The following is a 16,930-nucleotide window of genomic DNA, read 5'->3' on the forward strand; positions in this document are numbered from 1 at the left end:
AAGTATCTTCTGCTTAAAATGCAAGTAAAATTGATACTTATTCAAATTATATAATACATAGTTATAATATATGCATTAGACTATTGAGTTCATTTAGCGATTCTATGCTGAATTATCAACTGAATTTCACTTTCCCAGAAAACAAAATACACTTATTACAATAAGAATATATGATTTCAGAAATGAAAAAAGATTGAGCATGTATCCTATTATGGCCATAAATGTAGTATCTAGATACTTGGCTTCCAAAATAAAAAGTTTATTGGATTTTATTGTGGTAATCTTTTTTATTTAGACTTTTTTATTTAGTTTTGTTAACTATTTGACGTATACCTTGACTTACAATTCTGCAAAACTTTGTATCAATTTTGCAATTCACAAACACTTATACATATGTATTGTTTTTCCAAGAATAATTTTAGATATTGGCGTCATTAGAAACCAAAATTAATCAGCACCTAACAATTATAGGGTTAAGCTAAAGTAATAATATTTTCAAATTGGTATATTAGTATTGTTAAAAAATGTTAGTTGCTAAACTTTCAAAATAATCATTGTTAGAAAATATGCATATAATAATTGCTTTTTGCTTTGTTTACTTCTACAAACTATGTCTTCCATTTCGAATATACTCCTACGAATGAATCTCAGAAATGAAAAAAGATTGCGTATGTATGTTCTAAATAAAAACAATATGTATGATTCAATTGACATTCCTGTAGGGTAAAAGAAGGGCACTCAGTAATCAAGTCGTTTAAAATTTCAGCAATTGCTGAGGTCTACGAGATTTTGCTGTGTGCATGGTTAACGATAGACATAAATTCGAGGATGGTGCGCAATCTTCCTGAAATCTCGGCATAGCGAGCCGGCAGTTAGCCTCCACGAACTTCTGAATAATTGACGAGATCGTCTGCCCCTCTACTAAACGCTTGGGTACATGAAAGTCTACGTGTAACTGACATTGAAACGAAAACAAAAGGGAAACAAACTTCTTTAAATTCTGTATTTGTTTTCGTTTTTTTGTCTTCTAATAAAAAATACAATAATTAATTCATTTTCGACTACAGTAGAATGGTATAAAGTGCAATATAGTCATTTTAGATAATTTTTGGCAAAGGATACTACATGACATATGCAAATATGCCTAACTTTTAAGATTTGAACATTTTAGACCATACAAAAATGTTTTTTGCAATATTTTATATTTATAAATGATTTTTTGCAAACTAGTTGAATATTATTACTCTTTCAAAACATTTCTAACTTTAATTATGAAATTAAGGGAAGTTGATATCAATGATGTCATGAAATGAATGGAAAAATAGAAAATAAGTACGTACCATGATGACCAAAAGTGGAGTCCAAATCGACTTTAAGTTCATCCTTATCAAGGAGCTTATCGTGCCTAGGTGAGTGACCACCAGCACCCGTTCCCTTCATACTTCGGAAATACTGGGACCATCTTGTTCTACCTGCGTCTTTCTTCAATCTTTTCTCCTTTGCCCTCCTGTTAAAAGTATGACAATTCTATAGTCACATTTTATCAATTAAAAATATAATTATTTTTTCAAACGTCGCGTATGCAATACAGAATATTGAAAATGCAGATGAATAAAAAACCTTTATACATGTTCAGTTTAAAATCGAATGTTTTAGAAATATTAATGTACGAAGAAGAACATGTACCTACTAATAAATAATGTAAATATCTACTTAATAAATACAAGATATTTTACTAGAGATTAATGAAAATGATTCTATGCAGAAACAATTGTAAAGGTATTTATTAATTCTCAAAATTTTGAAATGTTCTTTTATTATCCGAAACTATTTACTGTAAATAACTTGCACTGATTAAAACGGTAGTATCACTTTTTGCAAAGAACGTAATTCTTTCAACTTTATTATTTTAGAAATAGTTGACCTAAGACTCAAAACACACACAGCAAAAACTATGATTGGAAATTGTTGGCATTGATACTATCTTATTCCTATTTGCTTTTTTATAACCTTATATCCAATTTTAACATAGCAGGCCTCGATTAGCCGGATTTTAATTATTCACAGTCTTCTTTATTCAGGGTCACTATTATTCAATGAAATGACAATAGGAATACAGTAGGACATTCAAATTTGAACTATGATCTACACAAATAATATATACAAATAATAAAGTTAATTCATCCAGAAGGTGGCAGTAGATGTAAATCTTGTGATGGTTTATTTAGATATATTTTTATTATACTATATTATCCTGAATGTATAATTTTACCTAATATTTCCTTTAACAAATAAGTCGAATAATTCCAATAACATAAGAAAGGTTTTCTATTTAAGTTCGTAAAGTTAATGATGGTATATCATGAGTACAAGAACACGTGCAATGATAAGATCATAAGAGAACTAAGCTTTTTAAAATAAAAGCTAGAAATTTCACGAAGGAAATTTATCTTGTCGTTTCAAACACTCTAATGATTCAACTTCTCGCGCATGAAGTTAAATTTTTGTTTATTGCTGCTATTGAAAATTATAAGAAAGTATCAACCTTATCTTCGCAAGTACTTTTTATGCGACTCCTTAAAATAGAAAACTATCCGACATGTGCACGTTTTTACAACTTTTGTACCTATTCGTATCTATGTTCATTGATTACAGATATCGCAATAAGTGCATCCAACCTCTGTTCGCACACAAAGGTGTTGGATTAGCATTGAATATGAACATGAACTTGCATTAGATATTGACACTTATATTTATGATATGGATAAGGTGATTTTTTTAACCTTTTGTGCTACATTGTACACGAGTTCACTTACGTTTTTAAGAGGGTGATAAGGAAAGTACGAACTGCAAAAATATCTGGAAACTGAGTTCTTAGTGATAACTGATAAACCGTGATATGTACATATTATATAATTATATAATACGTTCAAATGATTCACAGTGTAGGAACATTAAATAATTTTTTACTAAATTATATGTACAGATAAAATAATTATTATTTATAGAAGATATTACGAATATGATGTGAAATTAGAATATTTCTCAAAATAAATCCTTGATTTTAATATATTTAAAATTTGAAGTCAACATTATTTTACACATCTAGAAAAATGTCAGTGTTAAAGTTTTTTAACGAATATACCAATGTTATGATAAACAATAATATCTGCTACAAGATTTTCATGTGAATGTTAATTGGTAATGCGCGAACACCTAACAGATTTAATTAACATAGACTAGACCCTCGTTGTAACAGTGCTTAAAACAAGGTATTAAGGTTTTACGTTTAACATTCTGTAAAATAAACAATAGATGTAAATATGGCATGATACTGGAGCATGCACAGGTTTGCTAATTATGGTCCGATAATTAAAAAAGGTTGCTTATTAGTCCACTATAATGTCCTATGCATTAAAATTTTATTGTTACACATAGTATTTAAACATTTAATATTACACTCCATTTGCGCTTTATTAGATAGATGTATCAGGAAACATTTAAATCGAAATGATTTTTCAAAAATTATTTACAGACAAAAGTTTACAGAAATAACAAAACATATCAAAATATACAAATATACCAATAATTAGAAAATAGAACATTTTTTCAAATATTCAGTTACTATTGTTCTCACAAAAACATGGCACTAGTAAAGCCACGAAGAATAAATATATGTAATAATATAAGTACTTATTAGAAATATTCAGTGTATTTTTCAATAAAATACTAATTTTTAAGCTGTTTGCAAAAATAAAATGTATAGGAAGTATATAAATGTTCTCCTTAAATAATAAAGGTCGTTTCAGAAACTAAATAAAGTGATGAAAGGGGAGAAATAAATTCATATCATTCTGTCCATTCAAAACTTCTAATTGAGTCTGGTATAAATGGTTTCAGAGGTACTGATGAAATTGTTTTTCTATGGTATCCCAACTACTTTAAACCCAATACGTAGTTCACTATGCAGTAAACGATGTGCCCGTAACATACACATTTATATAAGTACCTATTTAAGCATAATATTAATTAAAAGTTCGCGTGTTGAAAACATTTAAAATTCTGAATTTTTTGGTAGAATGATTTATGTGAATAATTTATTGACATTTGAAGTGTATTTTAAATTTGTAAATATTATTTTTCATTAAATGTTAAAAGCGAACCTATACAATGTTTACAATTACATTGGTGCACATCCTTCGTTTGCAAAATAGAATCCATGAAATGTTTTAAATTATACGTTTTATTTTCTTTGTACTTTTTCTTGCTTTTATATTTATAATTATTATAGTTAATAATAATTTTATTTAACAGTAAGTTAATAATTATTATAAATTATTATAGGCTATATTCACAATTCAAGTGTATGTAAATGAAGAAGACAGATTTGTTCTATAGCGAGCACAAATAACAATCACAATTACTATAATAATTAGAATTAGATGAAACATATTCTCAGATATTAAAAATATATCTGTACAAAACTGATATAATGAACGTGTGTCAAGTTATTAAGCTCGTTGTGATATTATTAATAATTTAACCATTGAGAATTTTTATCATTAGCTCTTCATATTTGGTGAGCTCTACATCAGCAGAATTTACATTCATAATACTCGCATTTGAACATATGTATTTCGAGTGAACATACCTGTTCTGGAACCAAACTTGAACGACGCGCATATCGAGTCCTGTATCCTGAGAGAGCTGTTCTCGTACGTGCCTCGCAGGTTTGGGACTGGTGTTGTAAGCTAATTTAAGTGTTTCTAATTGTTTTGCCGTGATTGTCGTTCTCGGCCTCTTGTTCGGTTGGTCACCATCTATACTTCCTCCATCAGCTAATTCTGTGATTCAAAAACGATAAATGCGATTTAAATGCTTGCTACAGTATACATCATTAGGCAGCTGGTTACTAAAAACAAAATTCAAGATGTGATTCCAGACATCAAATTAAGACGATAATCAAGAACAGTTTGTTTGTTAATTATAAACATTTGAAGAAAGCAGTGATTATCATAGCCACTGACGTAAGAAGTGACTCGCTTCACATAGTTACGAAGAAATTCTACACTTGACTCGAACAATGATTATAATAATTATTATGATAATCACAGAGAAATATGTATTTTAATTTTCGATTATACAAGTGAATTGATATTTTTATGAATTGTGTACAAATGTGTAATATATTTTTTCTTATAGAAAACGATACTATAAAAAATAATTCAAATAGAGCCACTCATAAAACACGAACCTTCACAATTAGCAAGAGTGAAATTTGAAGATGTGACTGTATACACTAAAGTAAGAAGCAAATTAAAAATGTTGAAATTACACTTGAAGCTTCGTTTTTAACTTGTCAGTTATTAATAAAATGTCTGAAATACATCTGAAATGTCTCACTTGAGAACCCACATATTCTACTGATATCGCTGCGCCTGACCTGCCTAACACGCACCGGCAGTAAAATAAGTCCCCAGTCTGATAAAATTCTCGCGCATTTTATCTTTCACAATTAATAAGTCAGAAATGAATCTTTAAACGCAATTTCGTCTTATTTTGAACATCTGTTATTTAACACTCTGTACACATATGTATACCGAAACATTGAATGATAAATAAGTTCTTGATCCGACTCGATAAAATAGGTATTAAAATAATTCTGTGAAGAGACGAATTGAAGCATGCAATGCATATGTATAATTACATTCTCGTTACCTTTTGCTTTTGCCTGTTCGTAATCAGGCTTGCAAACAAGTTTCCTATCCTCCATAAGGTAGAACTCGTCGCCAGTGTCCAATTGTCGAGAGCAAAGGGCGCAGGAGAAACAGGTTAGGTGGTAGACCAACTCTTGTGCCCTTCGCACGACTTGCGACGGTGCTAGTCCTTGGCCGCAGCCCGCGCATTTCGTCCCGAAACGCCTGCCACACCAACAACATACAACATTTTTCACATTACGTTCGCGTATTAGACATAGTAATGTGTCGCCGCATATTATGGCGACACTGCCTTTGTAAAATGAAACATTCAAGATTTACCTAATTTCGTATACGTACTATGATTGAGAGAATTAGAAAATTATCATTAATAATCGCTTGAGAGATGTTAGAACCGTTCTAATATGTAAGACAACAATGTATTTATAATCAATAATAAAACAATTATAGTTTATAATTGAACAAATGTAATCAGTCACTGTCATATTTTGAAATTAACTGGAATGATATGTCTTCGTGTTACATTACATTATTTAGATACACATATTTGGGATATCTGCAGTATCTCTGTTGCAATTTTAGGGAAAACGAAATTTTTTGTATATTTCATTTATCTGAATGATAAGATACTGAACTATCGAGTTTTTCTAATATAAAGATTTTTGTGCTTAAAAGTAAACTTAAATTTAAGTGTAAACGGTTTTATGGAACACCCTGTACTTTTCAATGAAGTAAGTAGATATAGTCTTAGATATGTATTTAGTAACTGAAAATAATTTGAAAGATATCAAAAAATACGCGACAGCGACGGTTCATGTATTTGATGGCAAGACACTACCGCGTCTCTTGATATATCATTGATTCATTAAGAATTTCTTCCTATAAATGAAATAAGATGAATCATTCATCTATTTTATATTGAAATAATAATTGATATGCAATTTTATAGAAAAATCGCGTTTCAATGTACAATTTTGCAAAATATGTGAATATAACTGCAATTGTAATTATTTCTTACGATGTTTTTTGCAATTTAAAGACTCAAAATTCAAAATTTCAGATTATTCGTATCTTGTTTCTTTCTGTTTATATCTAGTATCCGCAAGCAAATTTGCAAGAAAAATAATCATAATTTTGTTGGACAAAATAACAAAAATATAATAAGTAATATATAAGTAGTTTATGTATAGGTATCTTAAATAAATAATTATAAACACTGTTTACATAAAGAGGTTTCTTGTTCTCAACTTTGAAGGCGATTTTCATCTCTTTAATATGAATGTTTGGTATGCAATAAAAAAATGTGTATCCAATATTTTCAGTTTCCTTATATGCAGTTTCATCAAATTCGGGGATAGACACTTCGGGATGATCCCTTACTAATTAATTATTGATAACATTATATCAAAGCTTGCTTGGACCAATAATTAATCTCACTAGTAATATTTGGAAAAAGGAACACATAATATTAGTTAAAAATACATTTAAATTAGCTGATGCAAGCGATGCTAGACCGGTTGCTATTACATAGGCGTTCCGAATCGATATTTTAGGAAGTACAAAATAATATACACATAAGTATAAGATTGTATTTGATTGTGTGTATAACAAAGGCATAGTATTATATAATTTTTAGTTTAATAAACAAATTAGCTATTTTTATTTTAAAATATAAAACTGCGAAAGTATGAATAAAGTCAGTAACTTGTTAAATATCCAAAAATAACCTAAGTAATCTTACAGAAGAAATATTGATTCAAAATTTATTCGTATGTATCCGAAACATGAACTAATTCTAAGAAATTCTGTCGTGTATAGTTATATTTTTTCTGTCTTGTTTGTAGTTTATAAATTTAATCCTCGTCTAGTTTTTTTAATTTTCAAACCAACGGTAATATATCTTTAGAATTTGAACATGTGAATTTAATAACATTTAGTAATCATCTTCGAATATGTGAATTAAGAAAAATTAATAATGATTTACTATGGACTATAACTGTACTATACACTATAACTATAGACTATAATTGTTGATTGTAACGCGCTAAAAGTACGGAATAGATGTGAAAGAGTAATTTACTCAGTTCTTGAACGTGGTATTAAAAATAAATCAGTCATTTATTAAGCTCAAAATGATTTTCTTAAATTGTTGAATTTATTGCAAAAATAAGTCTCCTCATCCCCTTGGAAATTCTGATAGCATGAAAAGGCAAGAACACCGTAAAGGAGGGTACGACCAAGGGGGAGGAAAGTGAGTTCCTTCAATTCGGCTAACAGGAGAAGAAAAATGGCGTCTCAAGCTTGTAAGGTGTGGGTAGATGAGAAAAGGCACACTCTTCTAACATAATCAATACTAGCGACGGATATGTAAGTATGCACATAACATTTCTCTCTTTCTCATTGTTTTATTATCTACAATGCAAGTAGTGCGCAACTTTAAATTATCCATTTTTGTCTTAACCATAAGTAACCATCGATAAGAGTTTACATCTATCTACTATTTGCTTAGATAATGTAATATAAAAAAAACTATACTTGTACTCATCTCGAGTGATTACATAATATATAGTACATATCTTCACTATTTCATGTCTTATGTGCTTATAACACGTACTGGAAATTTATATCTACGTATACGTACTGTATGCAGTCAGTTATAATAGTTTGATTTTGCGAGATGAAAGTTTTATTTCATATTAAAAAGAGAATTAATATAGCATTTAATAATTTTTATGAAATTCACGTAAAATATTTTTATCCTTTTTAAACTTTATATTATACGTTTTACCTATTGTTATCTATGTAAAGATACACATATTTATGGTAGAGAAATATATTCAGTGGGTTAATTTTATGTTTTACTCGTTAATCTTGAAAAAAAAATATTTCTAATAATAGTAATAATAATGTAATGTATTGTACAAGTAACATTAAGTGTTACTCTTTATTAAAAATGAGTATGAATAAAAAGAACTTGAAGAAGTGTATGGTCATTTTTTTATATTAAATGATTTGAATGATACAAAGGATATTATTGAATGATAGCATTTAATAGGAAAAAAAATTAAATAGGAGGATTATCGGTAATTCTGTTAGATTCTGTAGATATTATTCAGTGAAAGTTCTAACTCATGTTATTATGTAAATAGGCTTTTCATAAAATAAAATGTAAATAGGTATAATATTAATTTAATATGTATTAGAATAAATTAATCCCAAATAAATGAATTTCTTATTCGTATATAAATATACTTCCCATATCGGAAAGCAACATAATAGCAACTTTAGTATAGAAATCTTTAAGTTTTATTCTCTTCAGTTAATTAAAAATCCTATTATATACTAAGTATGTGCACGAATAAAACTATTTTATGTATCTGAATATATATTTAATGATGCACCTAATAGCAATTTTAAAATCGCTTTCTAAAAAAGTATTCGTATACGAAATATTGTTTCAATTTAATACTGTTTAATTTTACCATACACAGATACATAAACTTCCAATAAAGTTGAACAGAGAGAACAGTATTCCCTTACATTACATCTTTATTATAACCAACGTGTATGAATGATTTATTACCCAATTAAGAGTAAGTATTGGTACTTACTTGAAGAAATCGTCCTTGCAGAAAACGTGACCATTTCTCGCAAAACACTTGTCAGTCAGTCTTGCACCGCAGTCCCGGCACGTAAGACACCTTGCGTGCCAACACCTTTCGAGAACTCTCAAAACATATTTGTCCAAGATTGCTTCTTGACAACCGCCACATTTTGGTATTGAAGCTGTAACAGTGATGAACACCCATGTAAGAGGAAAAAATACTTGTAAAATAATTAATATCAGTATTTACTGATAACGGAAATACAGAATAATCTTTTAACCTAAAATGTTATGGGTATTTTTATTCTTTTAACAGTAACTACTTTTGACTCTATTACTAATATTAGTTATTCTGACCAAGGTATACCTAAACATTTATCGTGCAAGTACTTGCGATATATCAGTAGTATTATGTGATTTGATAATTGTAACTTCTGTTGCAGTAAATATAACAAACAGATACGTGTGTTAGATATAAAACTGTAGTTTTGTAGTTATTAGAACAGCTCTCTATCACAGTGTTGCCATTTGAAGTAAATATGTCTAAACATTTTTAAGAAGAGTACGAAATTTATTAATAACGTAAATGTTTTACATAAATACTTATTACATGTACAAGGTTTAATTTTGTATTATAGGATACATTTTTATGTCAAATTTAGACTGATTTAAAATTGAAAGTTTATATTTTCACTATTTAATGAACACGTATTACATTTATTAGTAATAAACTGATAAATCTTTCGAACAGCACTTTCTTAATTACAATGATTAATTATCACGGTAAAATTTTATAATACAAATACATATGTTAAAATGTCTAAATAGCTAAATAACAATATTAATCAGCACCTGTATTAGAATTTTAATACGTTATAAACCTTAACTCAAATTCAGAAAATTTTGAGATCTGTATAATTTTTAAATTTCGATTAACAAACTGATTTAATTAATTGTATGTACATACAGATAAAAGTCACTATGTTTTTATCTGTTATTAACATATTCTGAGCCATGATTGATGATTGTGTGATAATTTTCGAAGATAATTTTAAAATCTTGACAAATCTCAATTACTGAATCTTACTTTTTCGTACTTATTTATATACCTCTAAATAGTTTCAAAATGTACCTATTTATTACATTCCGACACTTTTTAGATCACAATCATTAAATAGACACCTAGCCTCTTGATTTTTTAAAAGCTTCTTCTCGCGATACACTTCCACCTGATATTGTAGAATATTCACTTGTACCCAAAGGTGAACTTGACCGATCAAGATTGACGTCTGTCACTTACAGTAGAGTATTTCGGGAATATGAGCTGGTAAACCGAGCTCTACAGCTGGTTGATCGAGCGGATGCATCTCGTTGTGAGGAGTGTCATCGAAGCTGACTATGTTCGTTGTGTTTCCAACATTACTGCCATTCCGCCGGAGGTTCCGAGACTCTGGACTCTCATGTGACGATGTTAACACATCTTGACGAGTGCGCCGATACATCCCTTCCAGAGGTAGAGCCTCGCGGCCTAACACTTCCAAGCTTATCATAGTCATAGTTGCGATTTTGATTAAACTTAGAGGTTCGAATGTTCCGTCGTTGAAACCATTTTGTTACCGATCATTCATAACTGTTCCGTGTCGCTATGGATTACAAATAGAAAGCCGAGGGTCCTTCTTTTCTTTGATTCTTGAAATTTCTGGTTCACTTATGTCTACTTTCAAGTTTGTTACACTGTTTTAGGTTTTAGTGAACATTGAATTCTTGTACAATAATTTCTTTCGTATACAGGAATCTTGTTGTCTTCGGTTTGTTTTGGTTTTTCACTACTTATTTAGATTTGCGTCTTCTTATACTACTTCTTTTCTTAGATTTCATGTTTACATTAATCTACACTTGTTTGTTTGTTCATTGCTACATTTCATCAGTTGTTCAGTACTCTCCATTTACTCTTATTCATTTCTCACTATTGCAGTATGAAACTTCAGTTCAGGAAAATAGCAACTATATTTTAAATAAGTTAACAGTAAGTAATTTTAATAACGAACTTCGAATTAACAATCTCATTCTCAGGTACATTAACGATCACGTTAATTGTCCTTTGAACACACTTTCAGTTTTGGAGCAACAAACTCAAACAGCTATTTAGGTCTCCAGATTTTCTTGATCATCAGTTCATCTGCATATCTTAACCACACTTAAAGAATCTAACACATTGTATCTCCTATTCAGTTACTTCTACTATTTATTAAACAGCTTTAATCAAAGGGCAAGGTTATAATATATGGTTCTTATCACTTCGTTGAACTTATCGTTATCGGAAGTACTGAAGACACCTGCGATCTCTTGCCTGATCAACGTTAATCCAGGTTGCACGGGCGAAGCTATTTGGATCGTGGATACTCGAGCACGAACGACCCTTCGATGCGACCGGTGTGAAAGTTCGCGGGCGACTATTTCGGCGGTGTTGCAGCTGCTCGTGCGCACGTGACATTCGTGGGTGTGGCAGGCTGGTGGTGGGGCAGACGTTTAAATTATTGGGTGTGGTCTACACCCACGCTTTCAAGGCTTGCACGCCGATTGGAGGGAAGTTTGACCGCCCCCAATATGGCGATCGATGCATCATGAAGCGCCTTCTGAATGACCGACGCTTTCCTAGCTTGCTGATACTCACAATCAGCCTAGAGCGCGGATGATGCGCCGCGCCGCGCCGTTGACACGATGCTGATATGCTCCGAGAAAGAGAGTGAAGCTTCCGAAAGGATGGAAGCGACCTCTGGCCCTGGTTGACCATGTGCAAACATTCTATATCTGAAATTTTTGAAATTATTTCAGAAAGTCACTTTATGAAAGAACGCATCGTGGATTGAATGGTATGACGTTCCTTTTTTTTTACTGACTACAAAGCCGCGCATGTTCCATATGTCTGATTATATTTAAACCACTTATGGGATGAAAACAGTGCAGTCTTAGGATTTATTATACAAATAAGAGGATTGCAAGAAAAGTGTGCCTAATATGATTACGTAACTATTATTCATTTGTTTAAATTCTCAGAATTAATAGTCTCGGGGCTAGAAAAATTTGTCGAAGATATTTTATTTCTTATAATCACCTAGACCTATAAAGATTTACTTATACATATAGATAGATAACTCTTTGTCTTACGAGTCACATATTTGTGACATCAATGAGGTTGTAAATAATCAAGTAAGCATTATTGAGTCAGCGAACTTAGAAAAAGAGAAAATATCCTAGAATCTTCAACAAGCTCATGGCTTGCTTATTTATTTACTTTATATAACTATTTACCCACGAATTAGTTTATTTTTATATTCATCTTCTATTAAGTCCTCAATATTCTGAGGTACAATTTGATTATAATATTAATTTTCTTTCGATATCGTCTTGGGCAAAATAGAATCAAATTATTTATGTAGTTCTTTTATGCTCTATAAACAAATGTTAGTGATTCTAAATCTTAGGATTATAGCGAGTAAGTATCGTAATATAAAATACCCCATCTGTAATTCGGAGCCTTAATTCTCGTCAAAGAGATTTATTTCGTGCTGAACTAAATTTTAGATTTATTTGGTATTAAAAGAAAGATATAGGTACCTACATACATACATCCATAAAAAATTGTAAAAACATTTCTTTCCTTTCTTGCTTGGTAATCGGTTAAAATCTACATCAATAAAATTTGACTTAGGTACATAGTATTCAGCGAACTAACAGAAGAAAATCCAACCCTCATCGATCCATGGAAAAAAATACAAGGAACCTTTCTTTTCCTGTCCTTATATTTTCTCTCGTTGACGATGATCATCCAACCTGCACACTCGTACATCCATTTTCACTACCCATGGCTATGGTTCTATTCATCAGAATCGTCACGTAAAAGAATTCCAGAGCTCTCCTTGGCGAGTTCCTTTGGCAGCGTCTAGAGAGCCGTACCGATTGTAAAAGCAAGCGCCGCGGAAAAGCAAAGAAAGTGGGTGGCGGTGGATGGAGGCGAAAGAAGGAAGGAGCAGAAGAAGCGGAAAAACGAGGCAGCTATGTATAGAAGGGGACAAAAGGATCCGAGCGAAATTAAGAACAGTCGTGCAGGGGGATGGGGGTCGCCATTTTATAATCTTAGTCGAGATCAGTCGTGTATACTCTTTTCTCATCCCTCGCTGATTCGCGCGCGCCCATCCACACCGAACCGAATAAGTTGCTACGAAGGGATAGAGGGTTTGGGTCGACGTGTAAGTAGACGTACAGATACGTCTATATACCACCATCAAACGATACACTTTTCAATATGCGTCTTTGTTTCTTTCGGTCACGTTCGTAGCATCTTTGTCTCTTATATGTTGCTTCCCTTTCGCCCTCTAGATGAAAATTGGTTCTTCTCCGTCTCGAACATGGAACAAGCATATACCACCGACCACCGACTTCTGACCATACCTTTCACAAATTTAATAATACTACTTGTATTTGGAATGTATAATAGTTGCCATTGTTTTCAAAGTATGAAAATTGTCACAGTTTTCATGTCTGATGACTCTTTCAGGTGAAATATTTCGTATATAATATTCTGATTATGATAGTGGTTCAGATACGCAAATCCGATTTTCAGTTTCACGTATGATTTTTATTTTGCGTCAGTCTTATCCGCTTCCTAACATATTTTGTCTATTTCTTCGTGTGTATTTTGAATAATATATTAAATATTTTGAAATTCAAGTATGTTCTTTTTTATTTTTTCATCTAAATCTGTTATATTTTACTTTGCTTCATTAATGGAAACATTGTAGAAGCTTTTTTTAAAGAAATATTCGATGAGCTTTCAAATTCAAGGCCAGCACATCCTTTATATTGTAGCTTTTAGAAAACCAAAATGAAGACAAATATGTTTTTATTCACAGTAAAAATGCAACAAGGCATTTTGGCAGTATTAGTGTTAATTAATATTATTAATTAATTAAACTGTTTTAAATAAACATGTATTTACGTATGATAAAGCGTAAAATAGAGAAGTTTTCGAATTTGTTTACGAATCTAGAATGCAATGTGTAGTTAAACAATAGCAGAGCAAACTAGTCTCCAATAAGAGTGATTGGCAGAGTAAATAATTTCAATAATCACGTGATCCACTATTTGAAGTGCATCTATCTTACAAGTAGTAGCAAGCGAGTAGTCAAATACGACGACGATGGAGGAAACAAAAAAAAATAAATAACAACGAAATTCGAAATCAAAGGAAATTGGTATAATATTAAATTTAAACGAAAGCCATGAATTTTCTACTCATTTGGTAAAGTTGAGTATTAAGCACGTTAACATTATAACGCCTTGCCGTGACCAACATAATTTATTAACAATTTCGTTTAAGTCAATTTTTTACATCGATAAGCACTATTGTTCGAAATTTTCTGACTTCGTTTTGACTACTTGATTCCTTAATACCTTTTTAAAATAGTTGTCCATCGATAAAGCGGTTTATATAATTACTTATTGTTAGTTGCTTTTCTATACACTCAATATGAGCTTCTAGCTTCGTCTATGTAGTTCATAATCAGTTCAGTAATTGTGAGAAGCTCATAGAATGTCTAACAATGCAGAGAGGGTTTATCAAAACTGTTTAACTCATGGCTCCAGAAGTGGTTCTTTTGGGAGCCCATTCAAAATCGCATGGCAATCCACGACTCTGGAAGCTGCAATCCAGATTAGAGCAATCCATGTGTATAAAGATCATGATATCTCATATTAAAACCTTATCCTTTACGCAAACGCAACCATATTTATATTTACCGAATCAAAAAATATCGCTCTCTAACACAAGAAAACTGCTAATAACAACCAATAATTACTTATAAGCACTCCTAAGATTGCAATTGATCAAATTAATGGATCTATATTTGGAACTATCTAACTAGCATTAGAACTATAGCATAAAATATTGTTCGACTGTGGTATATTTGCAAGATTATCTCAAATTAATCAGAAAAACAGGTATGAAACAGAGGAACTCGATGGGCTTTCGAGCTCAAGCTGAAGATAAGTTAGTTCGAAATTCTTATTGAAAGTTTTTTTTGTGCTAAAAATATATTTTTTCAGTATTTAGTTAGATAGATTGTTTCTTCAAATAGAGCTAAACACATACTTCCAAAAGAGTGAGTCGAAGTTAACTGGAACTGATAGAAACGAGTCAGAAGGTCTAATGACGCGTAACTAATTAACATTATTTGCCCTAAAAAATGTGTGCTATATCTTGATTCACAAACCATCTTGCGTATCTAATGTTTTTATTGGCATGTCATTTCGAGGTCAGGGAAGATAGTGACGCGTATGCATAGCAGTTTTTATGGGTACCTATAGTTATCGTTATGCATGTAAAAGTGTAGAACCATCTGTTACCCAGTGACCCTATTCGTCACATCAGGTGGAAAATTTTACATTCTCGTGGTGTAGGAAGGGAAGGTACATATTTTTTATGGATTATTTTTATCGATTCCACAGAGGTGACCATAAATGTGTGAATAATTTAGATATTTGATAATTCTCGGATTTCACGGTCGATTAATATTTCATGAAGTCGGCATAACCAATACGCATACATACATCTTCGATTTGTACTTAGATGAACCTTTGAGATCATTCGTTGTGTATCTACTACGAATAGATAAATATAGAAGCTGTTCATTATTCTAATCAACACATCTCTGACGCTGATGAAGTCCTCTTCGTTTGCAAATGTACCTATTTACAGTGCGATTTTCCAGAGTTAAGCCTTGGGCGTGTCAACCGGCCGACACATAGCTCGGCAGGGACCCAACACTAGATGCGTATTTCAAGCAACATTGTCAAATTGTGTAGCCGATCGGATCCTTCTTTGTATCCGTCATCTGCAAAACATTCCGTGCTAAATTAATTACTTTGTTACGAGTCCAGACGAGTTACGTAAAGTAACTATGAAAGGGCTCGATTCAAAGCTCCTTCCGTTGACCTTTGACTTTGCCTGGAAGTCACCATGTAAGGGCCGATAGGCATTTCCGTTGCACCCAATTAATAGATTTTCTTTGAAATTAATATCTCTCAATTTTCTTGGAAACTCTGCGATGCAACCGAGTCCCCACCATTTTCCCTATAGATTTTTGACTATAAAAAGGCTAAGAAACTCGGTCTAGCGGGCTCACTCGTAATCCAGTTTTGAAGTTAGTACGTGGCTTAGACCGGAAAGCAAGATCGAGCATTAGTTGTCCTTCAAGCAAAAATCTTTGAGTACAGTACGTAAAAACTCACTGTAACGTAGTCTTAACGACGCGTCCCCCGCATACCTCTGTGCGTAATCGAGAGAGAGAGGACTTAGTTTCGCGACACGTAAAATCATAAACACTTATATTCCTTCGAGTCAACTCAAACGTGTAATTATATACAGTTTTATAAGGTTTGTTAAATTGGATTTAGTTCAATCAAAACCTTTCCTAAATCCAATAAGAAGCGAACGCGTAAACGATCCCACAAATAATATATCTTTACCGCTCGAGATATATATTGTAAATTTAAAAGTTACGAGGCTATATTAACATCTTCGCAATCCTTGCGAAGGTCCTTTTCCTAA

At 31.6% G+C, this 16,930-nt stretch overlaps 1 protein-coding gene across 1 annotated transcript in view; it reads right to left on the reverse strand.

Moving 5' to 3' along the window:
- The window catches only part of Lim3 (Lim3 homeobox protein), a 110,150-nt gene that overhangs the window by 3,208 nt on the left and 90,012 nt on the right, over window positions 1-16,930 (reverse strand). Inside the window, exons 3-6 of the mRNA XM_076376349.1 lie at window positions 9,329-9,503; window positions 5,719-5,921; window positions 4,652-4,844; window positions 1,341-1,507 (exon numbers count right to left, since the gene is read on the reverse strand). Coding sequence (XP_076232464.1) covers window positions 1,341-1,507; window positions 4,652-4,844; window positions 5,719-5,921; window positions 9,329-9,503 — 738 coding nt within the window. The remainder of the gene's footprint in view (window positions 1-1,340; window positions 1,508-4,651; window positions 4,845-5,718; window positions 5,922-9,328; window positions 9,504-16,930) is intronic.

This window comes from Calliopsis andreniformis, chromosome 1 (genome assembly GCF_051401765.1).
Source record: "Calliopsis andreniformis isolate RMS-2024a chromosome 1, iyCalAndr_principal, whole genome shotgun sequence".
In the NCBI taxonomy this organism is placed as follows: domain Eukaryota; kingdom Metazoa; phylum Arthropoda; class Insecta; order Hymenoptera; family Andrenidae; genus Calliopsis; species Calliopsis andreniformis.